We start from the raw sequence: 16,179 nt of genomic DNA, 5'->3' as shown, positions 1-16,179 counted from the left end.
TTTATTCCTTTTTTTTGTCTTTCTCTTTTCTCTCTTCCCTCTTTCCCTCATTCTCATATTAGGCATTAGGTTTTCTCTCGCCTTATGTTCACTCAAAGACAAAATCTATTGTGCAAACATTGAACGCTAGATAGGGTTTGATGGAAGAGCATATAACGGGGGTTTGGTTGCAGCAATATCACATATTTGACGGTATACCTACATAGATATATTAGGTATATAGGGACCAGGCAAAACTCATTACAATTCACAATGCGTCACACTAAACCACCGCTTTCCCCGACATCATCGGGTTGAAAAACCAGGCCTTGTTGTTTTTACCGATGATGTCTCACCCGTCTCTCTCTCTCTCTCTCTCTCTCTCTCTCTCTCTCTTTACTTTTCTGCTATACCATGCTTTTGAAAGGCCAGCTTTGATCGCTTTCATAGATTGAAAACTAAAACCGAATACTGACGGAACATTGATTGTTTGATTTGACCTTTCGTTTTTGTTGGAGCTTGCAAAAGCCTTTCGAAAAGGAGTAAAAAACTGTGCGAAATGGTGGAAACTGTAACGAGGTGGAAACATGAGGAGTATCTTAAGTCTTAATATTCTTAATTCTCAACAAGTTTGCAATATAATGAGGCCATTTTACATACAGGGTGTCTCAACAAGTTTGCAATATAATGAGGCCATTTTAAATACAGGGTGTCTCAACAAGTTTGCCATATAATGAGGCCATTTTACCTACAGGGTGTCTAAACAAGTTTGCAATATAATGAGGCCATTTTACATACAGGGTGTCGCAACAAGTTTACAATATAATGAGGCCATTTTACATACAGGGTGTCTCGACAAGTTTGCAATATAATGAGGCCATTTTACCTACAGGGTGTCTCAACAAGTTTGCAATATAATGAGGCCATTTTACATAGAGGGTATCTCAACAAGTTTGCAATATAATGAGGCCATTTTACATACAGGGTGTCTCAACAAGTTTGCAATATAATGAGGCCATTTTACGTACAGGGTGTCTCAACAAGTTTGCAATATAATGAGGCCATTTTACTTACAGGGTGTACCTACGAGCACGGTGGGAGAACGGTTCTAGCTGAATTAGGTAGGAGCGTGTCTCAAGATAGCAGACGAAAGGGACAATGTCTTAGGGACATAGACTGAGAAAAAAAAATAGGATGCCGGAAGTCCAATCGAATGACTGAGTCGGGAAGCTCGACAGTATAATATAGCACTAAATCAGGGGAAGTAACCCAATAATAGAGTTCTTCCACCCTAACTAGTGACACCCTATCACTAATTGTTTTCTCATTGATGCCGGGTCCTACATATCGGAGCAGTTACCCTACTTCCATGCTTAGCTTCCTTCCTCCCCGAAAAACTAATACGAAATTTTATGTAGATTTATGCAACGAGGCGTAAGAGGGGATCAAAACAGGGGGAGAAGTTCCCCTCTGTAATATCTTCCCCTCCCTTAGAGAATTTAGGAAGAAAGAGAGGGTAAAGGAAGACGAAGATTGCGGAGGGTAGAGAAAGATTTAGAGCATTTTTACCTACTTTTTATACGCAATAAAAATTCAGCGCCAACGACATGCTCATAAGCATTATTGTTAAAGCGCTTAGAAAAAAAAAAACTATAAAATAAATAAACAAAAAAATGTTCATTAAAAAAAAAGGAAAAACTCTTCGCTTTTCTTTCTCGAGATTCTTTTTCAAGAGCTCACTTTCTCAGGGCAACTTGATCGCACTCAGTTTGAGTGGGGTCGGGTCGGGAATAGCCAAAAGTATAGGTATCTACTTTTGATTTTTGCCGTGATGATGTTGACCCATTCAGATACCAACCACGTACAACGTTACTTTGCCTCAGTGATTCGTGGGAAACTGGTGTTATCGTCTCTGACTCTGACTTCAGTTTTTTTTTGGTTCACTTCAAATTTTTAAACGCGCGGGCTTTGATTTGATGGGACTTCCTAAAATACGGATTTGCTGCTTCCTCAAATGAAGAGTTTTTCGCGCAACAGAGAAAAAACTTTCAAAAATCAAAAAGAGCTCTTTGCTCTCTCACTTTTCTTTTTAGTTTGTGGTTGTGGTTTGTAAGAAAATGTGATAATATTTTACTTTTACTTGTGGCTTGTGATTTTTTGAAGTTTTCCTGAGTTTCCTTCATAAGTACAACTGAAAATCAATTACCCACATAAGTAATTTCAACAGATTTACCAGGTGTGAGCCTGATGTCATTTATTTTTATATTTTTTGCCATTTGTCACGCCATTCGGCCATTACCATACTCTCTGCTGACAGCTTAACTAACTGTCACTAGCATAGCAACTAGCAACTATTCTACTGATAACCAAGATAACCCACTGATAACCAAGTTCCATTGAAGATAAGATATTAATATCATTTGTAAGTTGAATTTCTTTTGATTTTAATTCATAAGGCAGCTACTGTGAAAAAGTTCAGTAACAAAGAACTGATAAGCATTTTCTAGTTAAGTTACTAAAATCAGGTGAAAGAAAAATGGTGAGTCCGTTAATTTTGTACAGATTCAAATTTCTTTATCATAATGAATTTTTCAGCCCTAAACACTAGTAAATAGAGTATGTTAAGCTTTCAAAATGGTACATAATGACTTGCGGCCAGCCTAGTTAGCTTGGTTGGTAGTGAGTCTGCCTTGCAAGTGCTAGGCTATGGGTTTGATTCCTGCCTAGTTTGGATTTTATCCTGAATGAATGTATGTTCTTGGAAAGATTTTGCAGGATAACTTTCAATGGCTATTGGGTGAATCACTCAAAACCCAATAATTTCCGTGAAATGCCTGTTGGTAGTTAACATTGTCTCAATGTGTCATTTTGATACTTAATAACAATACCTGTTAAAATAATTCATTTTTAGATTCTAAAAATATTATCAATAAACACTGTATAACTTGTAATGTTTATAAAGACTGTATCAATAACCTCATTGAAATGTTACCATCTACTCAGGAAAGAGACTGTTTGTAGAATTTATCTAAACTGGACAAGGTAAGTATCTGTGCTTTGGTACCTAACTACTATTTTGTAGAGGTATATGGTTCCAACTAACTTATTATTAACAGAGTATGCTGTACATTATCCACATCATCAACAAAGCGTCACCATTAGGTATACTGGTAGACCATGTTTAAAGGGTAGACCAGGCTAGGGGACAACTGTCTGTTTAGGGAATGTTAGACAGAGAGAAGACTAGCATCTGGCTGTGGGACTTTAAACAGGGAGGAAAACAGCTAACCCTATCCAGCCTAGCAAGCTGGCAGTTCCTCAAAGGGTTCTCTCTGCTTTTAAAGACCAAGCACAAGTCCTCACGATGGTTGACTGCGGTTCAGGACGAGCCAGCCAATTTAACATGGCTAGAGCTAGAGACCATCACCCCGGTGTATAGCAGATACAAAAAGACATCTTTTCTTTATTCTGCTATCGCCATTCGGCGAAAGCTAAAGCCGCTACAACAACAACAACAACAACAATCCTATAATTTCCTATCATCATTGAAGAAAACTACACAAGTCCTAATTTCCTATTGTCACTAAAGAAAACTCAAATCCCAAGACTAAAAATAAAATGAAAATTGCAATAAATAAATTATGTATCTGTTATTTACAAGAGATGACATATCTTGAAAGATCCCAACAACAAAGTCAACAAGTCAACACCAAGGTCTAGGGTCTAGGGGAAACCTGCCTCTGCCCTGCCCTGCCCTTCCCGGGGTATGCCCCAAGCTCCGACGTCATACCCCTCGATAATGATAATCACAAATCAGCGACAACAACAACAAATCAGTAACAAACAATATTCATGACTGTAACGCAGGCAAAAAGTCCACAAGTCCAGTTCCAGTTCTCGAAGTAGTCGGAGTGTTTGTAAAAAACAGTTTAGTTTGAGTTTAGATTCCGAGTTGACAAGACCGTCAATCTGTTTTCTGCTGTTTTTCCAATATTTAATTTTTTTCAAGACTAGTTTTTAAACCTTGATTTACCAACTATAAAAAAGTGAAAAAAAGTTATTTTAATGAAATTGAAATAAAAAAGAAGTGTGGACAACTTTTTATAGTGTTAAAAATAAAAAAAAAAAAAAAAAAAAAAAAAAAAAAAAAAAAAGATTTGATGTGAAGTTTGGGAAAAAAATTGCTTATCAGAAAAAAAAGATAAGAGCAGCAGGCATGGTAATAAGGAGTTACAATTTGTGAGTATGGTAACAAAGTTTTGTAACTGGATGTGATAGTTTTTCTTGAATCTGTGGGTCAATTTAGAGGGGTCCATTTCCATTCTCAACTTTTGCTTTGATAACATGAAGACATATCTGATGTAATTTATACTTTAAACTAAACCAAGTACCTACCTACCTTTTTTGAGCCATAAGTATGTTTGAGCTCTAAGTATATTTAAATTGAACAACCCTTCTTCCCATTCTATCTGAGTTCCATGCTTATATTTTTGTGGTTATTCTGTATTTCTGTGACCCACTACAGTTTGTATTGCTTAAGCATGCCAGAATTATGTAGGTACCTAGTATCATTATCCTGTTACTGTGGATCTGACACTGGACGGAATCAATCATGCTGATGATATTGTGGAGCTTTTATTTCAATATATCAAACTGATTCATGACCAAGGTAAGAAACTTGTTAGCGCTAGGTCGCGGGTTCGATTCCCACCTGGGGTGAAATAAATCCTAAATAGACAATGTTTGTTCTCGGAGTACTTTATTACCAACCTAACCGGTAGATAATAAAGATAGCAAAGCCAGCCTAGTTGGTTTGGTTGGTAGCGCGTTTCTCTTGTAAGTGCTAGGTAGTGGGTTTGATTCCCGCCCGGAGCCAACTAAATCCTAAACAGATTAAGTTTGTTCTCGAAGCGGCTGGCTTTCTCCTATCCTGTCTTCCTTCTCTCTTTACTTTCGGGGCGCCAAGACATTTATTTTATTCTTAGCTGTTTTTTTTTACTCAAGTTTTTATGTGTTGAAAAATAATTATTTTGGGATTTTTTTTTTCCAATATTACACATATTCGTTTGCAGTTTACTGCGTCAAACTAAATCAAATTCAAACCTAAAACAAGAACTCACTCCTTTCTCAATTCCAGGTCCTCAAGAGTGGATCTTCAAGGAGTACAAGGAAATCCTGGACATCGAGTTCCGATTCAAGGAGAAGGAGAAGCCCTCGTCCTACGTCTCCTCCTTGTGTTCCAACCTACATCTGTATCCCCTCAACGAGATCCTAGTGGCCCCCTACATGCTAACCGAGTACAAACCAGACCTGATAAGTGACCTGTTGAATAGACTGCGACCTGATAACATGCGTCTGGCTCTGGTGGCCAAACAGTTTGAACCTCTGTGTGACAAGGTAGAGCCGTGGTACGGGACCAAGTATACCAGACAGCCCATGTCTGAGGAACAGTTGACGGTAAGATGCTTTCTCATTAACAGTTTTGCTATTATTAAACTATTTAATCAAACTTTATTTACAAGGAAATGTTTACATAATTTCGATAAGAATAAAATTAACAATGAGGACATAATTTTTGATCTAGGGTGGGGTTGATCCCCATGTCATTCTCTAAAGTTAAAAGTGGGATGCATTGTCCTGACAGCCAGAGATATTAGCACTTTACACGCCTTTCCCATGAATCACCGTAGTTAAGCAACGTTGCTTGTGGTTAGTATTTAGACGGGTTATCGACCGAGAGAACGACCGTACATCCTGGCTTTTTCACCCATGTCTGAGGAACAGTTGACGGTAAGATGCTTTCTCATTTACAGTTTTGCTATTATTAAACTATTTAATTAAACTTTGTTTACAAGGAAATGTTTACATAATTGTGATAAGAATAAAATTAACAATGAGGACATAATTTTTGATCTAGGGTGGGGTTAATCCCCATGTCATTCTCTAACGTTAAAAGTGGGATGCATTGTCCTGATAGCCAGCGATATTAGCACTTTAGACGCCTTCCCCATGAATCACTGAAGTTAAGCAACATTGCTTGTGGTTAGTATTTAGACGGGTTATCGACCGAGAGAACGACCGTACATCCTGGCTTTTTCGGTTTTGCTGATCAGTGATCCTGCAACTGACAAGTCAGCTGCTGCATTGGACATCAACATAGGTGAGTGCTGCACCAAGTTGTTTTTTTTTTATTTATTATTAGTTCATTTTTTTTTTTTAATTTTTACATCCTTTGTAAATACTATTTTACTTTCGTCTATTTCATAAACATTTTCCCTTGAAAATGTCCATGAAATAGACGAAACTCCGAGTCGGTATATAAAAACCTACTCGTAAGTATCCATTTTTATATTTATGTATATATAACTGAAGTAAAATAGTTTATAGGAGGAGCCTTACTAATAATAATAAAAGTAGTAAACATGGGACTTATCATGTAAATTCACATTTTTAAATGACCTATTCTACATTTTCAGGTTCTACGTGCAAAGAAATTATAGCTCTAATTTACTTGGAAATTTGAACATGGTCACTAAGGACTGTACGGGAGTGGGTGGAGCCTGCAAGGCTCGAGTCAACAACATAGTCAAGTCAGAGTTCGACAAACGAGAGTATCGGGGTTTGGAGCTGCAGAATGGCATGAAAGTTTTGCTGATTTAATTTTTACATCCTTTGTAAATACTATTTTACTTTCGTCTATTTCATAAACATTTTCCCTTGAAAATGTCCATGAAATAGACGAAGCTCCGAGTCGGGATATACAAAACTACTCGTAAGTATCCATTTTTATATATAACTTAAGTAAAATAGTTTATAGGAGAAGCCTTACTAATAATAATAAAAGTAGTAAACATGGGACTTATCATGTAAATTCACATTTTTAAATGACCTATTCTACATTTTCAGGTTCTACGTGCAAAGAAATTATAGCTCTAATTTACTTGGAAATTTGAACATGGTCACTAAGGACTGTACGGGAGTGGGTGGAGCCTGCAAGGCTCGAGTGGGCTTTTTCGCTTCTTTGTCTGCTCGAAGATGGTTGGCAAAAATAATAATAATGAATGAATTAGTGACATTTGTTTCATTAAATAAATTAAAGAAAAAAAATCAATGTTGTCACACTATAAATATTAATAAATAAATGAAAAATAATTGGATTTATTTTCAGAAATGGACGAACGTGAGTTCGAACGACGCGTTTCATCTGCCTTCTCCTAACGAATTCATCGCCACTGACTTCAGCCTGTTACCCTCCGACCCTGATATATCCCCTCACCCGACCATCCTGTATAATAGCCTTCTCCTAACGAATTCATCGCCACTGACTTCAGCCTGTTACCCTCCGACCCTGATATATCCCCTCACCCGACCATCCTGTATAATAGCCCCTTGATCCGCGCCTGGCATAAACAGGATGATGAATATCGCGTACCCAAGTAAGTAACTTATACAAGGTGTTCATTAAGGTAGAATATTGCCTCTCTAGGTAGCTAAGCGCTAGGTCGCGGGTTCAACATGAGACCATCCTGTATTAGCCCCTTGATCCGCGCCTGGCATAAACAAGATGATGAATATCCCATACTAAAGTAAGTATACATACTTACAGGGTGTTTAAGGATTCTTTCTGAAATACCCCCTAAATCGAACTCATTGTCTGCCACTCTAGTCAGCTTGGAAAGTAGCGCGCCTACCTTGTAGCTCCCATCCTGTCATCCTTCGCTTTTGACCTGAGGGACTGTAAGACCTCCCTTGTTACAGTTCCCTCTATCAAACCTCTTTTCGCCTTAAAGAGAGAGAAAAAATGCAAGTGAAATTGATATTTAGTACCATTATTTTTGTGAATGTGGCTTTGTATGGACAAAATTTCAGTCTCATTTTGATAGTATAAAATAAAGGAGATAGAATAGAATATACCTTGTTTATCCTGCCAGAATGAGACTGAAAAGACCCTTTACTCCCGCAGGCTAACCATAACAAACAAGGTCACAAACAAGATACTTACCTATTCCGTTTTTATTATTCCTAGGTTGAACGCCTCGTTCGAATTCATCAGTCCGTATGCGTACCTGGATCCCGAGTGTACCAACATGACTCATTGTTTTGCTGATCAGTGATCCTGCAACTGACAAGTCAGCTGCTGCATTGGACATCAACATAGGTGAGTGCTGCACCAAGTTGTTTTTTTATTTATTATTAGTTCATTTTTCTTAGTCACTCCTAATGACCAGCCTAGTTTTAAATTGTAGATTTGTCTGTAGCTTGGATAGTAGCTCGCCTGCCTTGTAAGCGCTAGGTCGCGAGTTCGATTCCCGGCCGAGGCGGAATTTATCTTAAACACAAGGTTCGTCCTAGGAACGGCTGGCTTTCTCCTATCCTGTCCTCTCTCTTCGATTTCGGGACTATAAGGGAGCTCAGTAGGTAGTTACTATTCCCTCCATCAAACCTATTAAGGAAAAAAATATATAAATATCCAAATGGGTTTTCATAGCAAATAGCTTCCTAGTGACCCAAAAGACCCAAAAAAACACAACCCCGACCCAAAGTTGTGACTTTCGTTAGAAATGAATAGCTCACTCCTAAAGGTATAATAGCCCCTTGATCCGCGCCTGGCATAAACAGGATGATGAATATCGCGTACCCAAGTAAGTAACTTATACAAGGTGTTCATTAAGGTAGAATACTGCCTCTCTAGGTAGCTAAGCGCTAGGTCGCGGGTTCAACATGAGACCATCCTGTATTAGCCCCTTGATCCGCGCCTGGCATAAACAACATGATGAATATCGCGTACTAAAGTAAGTATACATACTTACAGGGTGTTTAAGGATTCTTTCTGAAATACCCCCTAAATCAAACTCATTGTCTGCCACTCTAGTCAGCTTGGAAAGTAGCGCGCCTACCTTGTAGCTCCCATCCTGTCCTCCTTCGCTTTTGACCTGGGGGACTGTAAGACCTCCCTTGTTACAGTTCCCTCTATCAAACCTCTTTTCGCCTTAAAGAGAGAGAAAAAATGCAAGTGAAATTGATATTTAGTACCATTATTTTTGTGAATGTCGCTTTGTATGGACAAAATTTCAGTCTCATTTTGATAGTATAAAATAAAGGAGAATAGAATATACCTTGTTTATCCTGCCAGAATGAGACTGAAAAGACCCTTTACTTCCGCAGACTAACCATAACAAACAAGGTCACAAACAAGATACTTACCTATTCCGTTTTTATTATTCCTAGGTTGAACGCATCGTTCGAATTCATCAGTCCGTATGCGTACCTGGATCCCGAGTGTACCAACATGACTCATCTGTTCATCAGTTTATTCAAGGATGCACTCAATGAGTATTCGTACGACGCTAAGCTAGCTGGTCTGGCCTGGGACTTGAGTAATACCAAGTATGGAATGATGGTGAGTTAAAGATTTTTTTTTTTCTAATTAATCGGGGTCTTCATTTACTCTAATCGTAATATACATATATACCCCATAATATGTCAAAATATATGAGACCTTGGTCAGACTGCGGGGGTTTGAGGCTTTTCAGTCCTATCCCAGCAGGATAAACAAGGTATATTTTATTCTAAAATAGATCCAAAAACGTTGCAGTGATACACTTCTCCCAACCAGACATATAGACTTATAGGTAATAGTATGTTCTTGCGGATTAGGGAAGTTGATGGTTCAAGTCCATTTCCAAAGATTATAAAATGTGTTTTTAATTGTGGGGAACTTGGCCATTAGGTGTATTAAGTAAGGAAAGACATTTGTGACAAGCATTTAAGTGTACTTAACACCGTCAAAATTTTCGTCCTTCTAGTTCAAGTACTTGATTTATATTGTATAATCTAACACATAAAAGCAGTGATCTAATAATTGCTTTGTGTTATTCTGATTTCAGCTAGGTGTATCCAAATATTGGGACGCAAGGAGAAAAATGACATAATAGTCAATCTCAAGCATTAGATAACAACAACAACAACAACAACAACACATATTTGATAAATCTAACCATTTTACCGATTTGTATTGTTCTGAAAAGGAATGATCTAATTTTTGATTTGTATTGTTCTGATTTCAGTTAGGCATCAGCGGGTATAGTCACAAGCAGTCAGTGTTGTTGAGTAAGGTCCTGGATAAACTGGCTGACTTCAGCAATCATATAGATCCCAAGCGATATGAAATTATCAAGGAACAGGTAAGAAGAAGTCAAATATTTCATTTCACCAAAATCCTTTGATCCTACATATGTAAATAAATAAAAAAAAAACACTGTTTATACCAATATTACTAATGTAGGTACTTTTTTAAGGGGTCACCATTTAACTGTATATGTAACTGCTAAGGTCTTAAGAATACAATAGAATGAATATACCTTGTTTATCTTGCCCAATTAGGACTGAAAAGTCCCTTGGGCCAGTTACACACTATCAGGTAGACTTGACAGCTACGGCTGAAAAGGTCCGTCTGTCAGGTCTATCTGATACCTGATGAGTACTCACACTATCAATATCAGGTAGACCTGACAGGCGGACCTTATCAGGTGTACCTGTCTACCTGACAGTGAGTGGCTGGCCTTACCCCAGCAGTCTAAACAAGGTCTCGTATATTTGATAAATCTAACCATTTTACCGATTTGTATTGTTCTGAAAAGGAATGATCTAATTAAATATCAGGTAGACCTGACAGGCGGACCTTATCAGGTGTACCTGTCTACCTGACAGTGAGTGGCTGGCCTTACCCCAGCAGTCTAAACTAGGTCTCGTATATTTGATAAATCTAACCATTTTACCGATTTGTATTGTTCTGAAAAGTAATGATCTAATTATTGCTTTGTATTGTTCTGATTTCAGCTAGGTATCAGCGGGTATAGTCACAAGCAGTCAGTGTTGTTGAGTAAGGTTCTGGATAAACTGGCTGACTTCAGCAATCATATAGATCCTAAGCGATATGAAATTATCAAGGAACAGGTAAGAAGAAGTCAAATATTTCATTTCACCAAAATCCTTTGATCCTACATATGTAGTTTATACGGGTTCCAAGTGATGTCGATCGACTTCGGTAGACTCTAGGGGACACGGAATACTTATTAAATTTGCTTCGGTGGTGTAATGGTCAAGATGCTCTCCTGGTAAACTGGAGGGTGCGGGTTCCATCCCAGCTGAGGTATGAAATTTCATCCTCAATATAATTTAAGAATTTGACCACCAGTTACATATGTAGTAGTTTATGTTTATACGGGTTCCAAGTGATGTCGATCGACTTCGGTAGACTCTAGGGGACACGGAATACTTAGTAAATTTGCTTCGGTGGTGTAGTGGTCAAGATGCTCTCCTGGTAAACTGGAGGGTGCGGGTTCCATCCCAGCTGAGGTATGAAATTTTATCCTCGATATAATTTAAGAATTTGACCACAAGTAATAGTAGTAGCCTACAGCTGAAGTAAAGTCCTATGCGAACAGTATAAATAAACACTAATATTCTTATTCTGTTCCAGTATTACCGAGGTCTGAAGAATTTCGAAGCAGAACAGCCCTATCAGCACGCCATCTACAGTATTTCCTTGTGCTTGTTCGAGAGAGCTTGGAGTAAAACAGAACTACTAGAATCTCTGGACGGAATCACGAGGGAGAAGCTGGTAGAATTCTCGCATGATCTACTCTCCAAGATGTTCATTGAGGCGTTGATCCATGGCAATGCTAACAAACAGGTAACTATAGCTTGCTTATTACAATTAATATTACGTCTCAGAAACGTAGTGGTCAAGACGCTTGCCTGGTAAATAGGAGGGTGTGGGTTCTATCTCAGCCGAGGCATGGAATTTTATCCTCATTTATTTGAGAATTTGATCACACAATAATAGAGCTTCAAGGGTTAGGTGGTAGAGAACCCTGTCTAGTGGTTACCTTCCACTCAAGAGTTCATTTTTTCTAAGAGGTTTCATAGAGGGAACTTTAATAACGGAGGTCTTATCGTCCCGAAATAAAAAGAGAAGGAAGATAGTGTAGGAGAAAACCAGCCGTTCCGATAACAAACGTCATTTGTTTAGGATAGCGTCCGCCCCTGGGCGGGAATCTAACTCGCTACCTAACGCTTACAAGACAGGCGAGCTACTTTCCAAGTTACCTGGACGGGTTAGTTTTCCAAGTAAATTATTTATTCAGTAAACTGTAGAACTCAGAAATAGCGTCTGTAACCACGCTCGGCGTTGTTTAACATGAATGATACGTCAAAATCTTTCTCTTTACGTTTACAATTCCAGGTAGGGCTAAGCATAGTGAAGATGTTGGAGGAAAAACTTCAGACCAAGCTCAAAGCCAAACCCCTGCTACCCTCTCAACTACTTAGATTCCGGGAAATCAAAATACCTGAAAGTAAGTATAAAGTTTTCAATTTTTGAGGTGTGTCCAAACATAGTCGACCGGCCTTCGATCGACATCGATCCTCAATAAAATCACATCGATCAACGACAGTCGACTATGTGTGGACACACCTTTAAGTTTCATATAAAGTTTTCAATGTCCTGGTATCAACTACTTAGATTCCGGGAAATCAAAATACCTGAAAGTAAGTATAAAGTTTTCAATTTTTGAGGTGTGTCCAAACATAGTCGACCGCCCTTCGATCGACATCGATTTTTTTATTACCCAAAGTCCCATGAAAACCCCTTTTTTATGGCTTTATGTAATGTGACGAAATTCTCCAAATAGGAACTCTTCCACTCAACCACAGACGAGGCTAAGTAGTGGGTACACCTTGATATTCAAAGTTCTAATTTTAAAGTTTTGTCCTCCACAGAATCGAACCTGGTATATGAGACTCAGAACGCGGTTCACAAGAGCTCCTGTATAGAGGCGTACTACCAGTGTGGGGTGCAGGAACTCAGGGATAATGTACTTTTAGAACTCTTCTACCCGATACCTGATGAGCACACCCACTATCAGGTAAACCTGACAGGTACGGCTGGAAAGGTCCACCTGTCTGATACCTGATGAGCACACACACCTTCAGGTAGACCTGACACTGACAGGCGGACCTGATCAGATGTACCATCAGGTCTACCTGATAGTGAGTGGCTGGCCTTATGCCCACTAGACCACGGAGGTTGTCTTCACTGAGTGAAATACATGTTATATCTCTTTTTCAGGAACAACTAGGCTATATTGTAGTGAGCGGTATTAGAAAGTCATCTGGTGTTCAAGGGCTCCGAATTATAGTCCAGTCAGACAAACATCCCCTGTTTGTAGACAGCAGGATTGAAGCTTTCCTTGCTCAAATGAAGGTAAGAAATGACTTTATTGATCCGGCTTATGATAACCCCTTCTATTTTAAAGAGGTGTGATAAAGGGGACTGTGTAACAATGGACTTCTTATGGTTATGAAATCGAAGAGAGGAATACAATATATGAGAAAGCTAGCCGTTCCGAGAACGAACCTTACCTGTTTTAGGATAAAGTTCGCCCTGGGTATAAATCAAACCCACTACCCCCGCCATCCTAGTTAGCTTAGTTGGTAGCGCGTCTGCCTTGTAAGCGCCAGGCCGCGGTTCGATTTCCGCCCGGGGTAGATTTTATCCTGATGGGATAATGTTCGTTTCTCCGGCTGGCTTTCTCCTATTCTGTCCTCCTTCTCTCTTCGATTTCGGGATGATAAGCTCTTCATTGTTACAGTTTCCTTGATGGAAAAGTAATAAATATGTACATTTAAGTGTATTGGTTACTTGACTGGTATTATTTTGTTGGAAGTTGTTCAGTTTCAGACTTATTCCTTCTTTTTTGGTAGGTCATTTTTGAAAAGTGCTTGTTACAGTTTCCTTGATGGAAAAGTAATAAATACATTTAAGTGTATTGGTTACTTGACTGGTATTATTTTGTTTGAAGTTGTTCAGTTGCAGACTCATTCCTTCTTTTTTGGTAGGTCATTTTTGAAATGTGCTCGCAGGATTGAAGCTTTCCTTGCTCAAATGAAGGTAAGAAATGACTTTATTGATCCGGCTTATGATAACCCTTTCTATTTTAAAGAGGTTTGATAAAGGGGACTGTGTAACAATGGACTTCTTATGGTTATGAAATCGAAGAGAGGAATACAATATATGAGAAAGCTAGCCGTTCCGAGAACGAACCTTACCTGTTTAGGATAAAGTTCGCCCTGGGTATAGATCAAACCCACTACCCCCGCCATCCTAGTTAGCTTAGTTGGTAGCGCGTCTGCCTTGTAAGCGCTAGGCCGCGGTTCGATTTCCGCCCGGGGTAGATTTTATCCTGATGGGATAATGTTCGTTCTCGGAACGGCTGGCTTTCTCCTATTCTGTCCTCCTTCTCTCTTCGATTTCGGGATGATAAGCCCTTCATTGTTACAGTTTCCTTGATGGAAAAGTAATAAATACATTTAAGTGTATTGGTTACTTGACTGGTATTATTTTGTTTGAAGTTGTTCAGTTTCAGACTCATTCCTTCTTTTTTGGTAGGTCATTTTTGAAATGTGCTCATGACCCCATCCCCTTGCTGTCTGTCCTCAGGATCTGATCAGCAACATGCCAGATGAAGAGTTCCAGAGTCACAAGGAAGCGTTGAGTGCGCAGAGATTGGAGAAACCCAAGAAACTCTCCGGCCTATCCTCAAGATTCTGGCTGGAGATTACAACCCAACAGTATAACTTTGACCGGGCCAACATTGAAGTGGCCTACCTCAAGTCCGTTACCAAGGAGAATGTGCTCAAGTTTTATGACGTAAGTGAGACCTTTAAAATAAGAAAGTTGCCGTGGGTCTAAGCGCTAAGTCGCGGGCGAAGCTCATTGAAATCAGAGAGGCGAAGATCAGACATTCAAATCAGAAAGTTTTTAGAGAATTTGACCACATCCTTTTCAAGCCATTAGCTTGGAGGGTAGTGCGCCCGGCTTGTAAGCGGTAAGTCGCGGGTTCAATTCCCGCCTGGAGCGAACTTTATCATAATCAGTTAAGGTTCGTTCTCGGAACGGCTGGCCTTTCCCTACCTGTCTTCCTTCTCTTTCGATTTTAGAACGATAAGCGCTCTGTTGTTCCAGTTCCTTCTACCGAATCTCTAAATTTCTTGACCCCGCCGGGAATCGAACCCGGGTCTCCCGCGTGCAAGGCGAGTGCAGTGACCACTACGCCATGGGAGCTGACTTTCTCATTATTAAAACCGGGACACATTCTGTTACTCCACAGGATTTGCTAGCAAAGGACGCCCCTTTCAGACATAAGCTGGCGGTACATTTAATATCCAAAGCCCCCGGAGGTGCCGGTACCCTATCGGACGAAGAAAACCAAATTGTTGACCTGAAACACTGCTGGCTTACTGTCATTACTTTTGTGATGAGTCAAATGTAAAGTTCTTTCTGGAACCCTAAATAGAATTCATTGTCTACCAGCCTAGTTAGCTTGGAGAGTAATGTGTCTGCCTTGTAAGCACTAGGTTGCGGGTTCGATTCCCATCTGGGGTGGATTTTATTCTAAACATATAAGGTTCGTTCTTGGAACAGCTGGCTTTCTCCTATCCTGTCTTCCTTCTCTCTTCACTTTTGGGAACTTAGCAGTTACAGTTCCCTCTATCAAACCTGACCTGAAACCAGTAAGTATTTTAGCCCATCCACCCACTATCAGGTAGACCTGACAGATACACCTGATCAGGTCCGCCTGTCAGGTCTACCTAATACCTGATGAGCACACACTATCAGGTATCAAGTAGAACTTTTTTTTTTTAGAAGAGAAACTATACCGAGAGTCTGAACGATTAGTAGGAACCCTCAAGGCTAAAGCTTGATTCACACTATAGTGCCAGTCAAGGTCCAGTCACGGTCCAGTAACGGTCCGATCAAATGATTGTTGAAGGCAAGTAAATGCGAGTGTACACACTAGACGTTCTAGTCAAGGTACGGTAACGGTCAGCTCACAGTCAAAATTTGGAACATTCTCGCGACGAATCTTTTTGATCGGACCGAAACTGGACCGTGACCGGAGCGAGACTGGCACTATAGTGTGAATAGGCAGCGATCAAGCAACGATCAACATTCCTTCGTTCAGACCAACTAGAAATGAAAGAAAAATGACCGAAGCATGAACGTTGCTTGAACGATAGTGTGAATACTCAATCTTTTGATCGGAACGTTACCGGACCGTGACTGGACCTTGACTGGCACTATAGTGTGAATCAAGCTATACTCAATCTTTTGATCGGACCGTTACCGGACCGTGA

At 39.6% G+C, this 16,179-nt stretch overlaps 1 protein-coding gene across 1 annotated transcript in view; it reads left to right on the top strand.

Moving 5' to 3' along the window:
• LOC103512936 (insulin-degrading enzyme) overlaps window positions 1-15,314 on the top strand; it is a 37,655-nt gene extending 22,341 nt beyond the window's left edge. Inside the window, exons 3-14 of the mRNA XM_017445611.1 lie at window positions 4,546-4,648; window positions 5,117-5,436; window positions 7,148-7,266; window positions 8,562-8,621; window positions 9,208-9,379; window positions 10,047-10,163; window positions 11,462-11,674; window positions 12,227-12,338; window positions 12,763-12,892; window positions 13,084-13,246; window positions 14,483-14,692; window positions 15,153-15,314. Of these exons, the coding sequence (XP_017301100.1) occupies window positions 4,546-4,648; window positions 5,117-5,436; window positions 7,148-7,266; window positions 8,562-8,621; window positions 9,208-9,379; window positions 10,047-10,163; window positions 11,462-11,674; window positions 12,227-12,338; window positions 12,763-12,892; window positions 13,084-13,246; window positions 14,483-14,692; window positions 15,153-15,314 (1,881 nt within the window). The remainder of the gene's footprint in view (window positions 1-4,545; window positions 4,649-5,116; window positions 5,437-7,147; window positions 7,267-8,561; window positions 8,622-9,207; window positions 9,380-10,046; window positions 10,164-11,461; window positions 11,675-12,226; window positions 12,339-12,762; window positions 12,893-13,083; window positions 13,247-14,482; window positions 14,693-15,152) is intronic.
• Window positions 15,315-16,179: the final 865 nt, after the last annotated feature.

Source organism: Diaphorina citri, unplaced genomic scaffold (assembly GCF_000475195.1).
Source record: "Diaphorina citri unplaced genomic scaffold, Diaci psyllid genome assembly version 1.1 scaffold900, whole genome shotgun sequence".
NCBI classification, from domain to species: Eukaryota; Metazoa; Arthropoda; class Insecta; order Hemiptera; family Psyllidae; genus Diaphorina; species Diaphorina citri.
The sequence above is the reverse complement of the archived record's forward strand: the minus strand, read 5'-3'. Positions and strand labels throughout refer to the sequence as shown.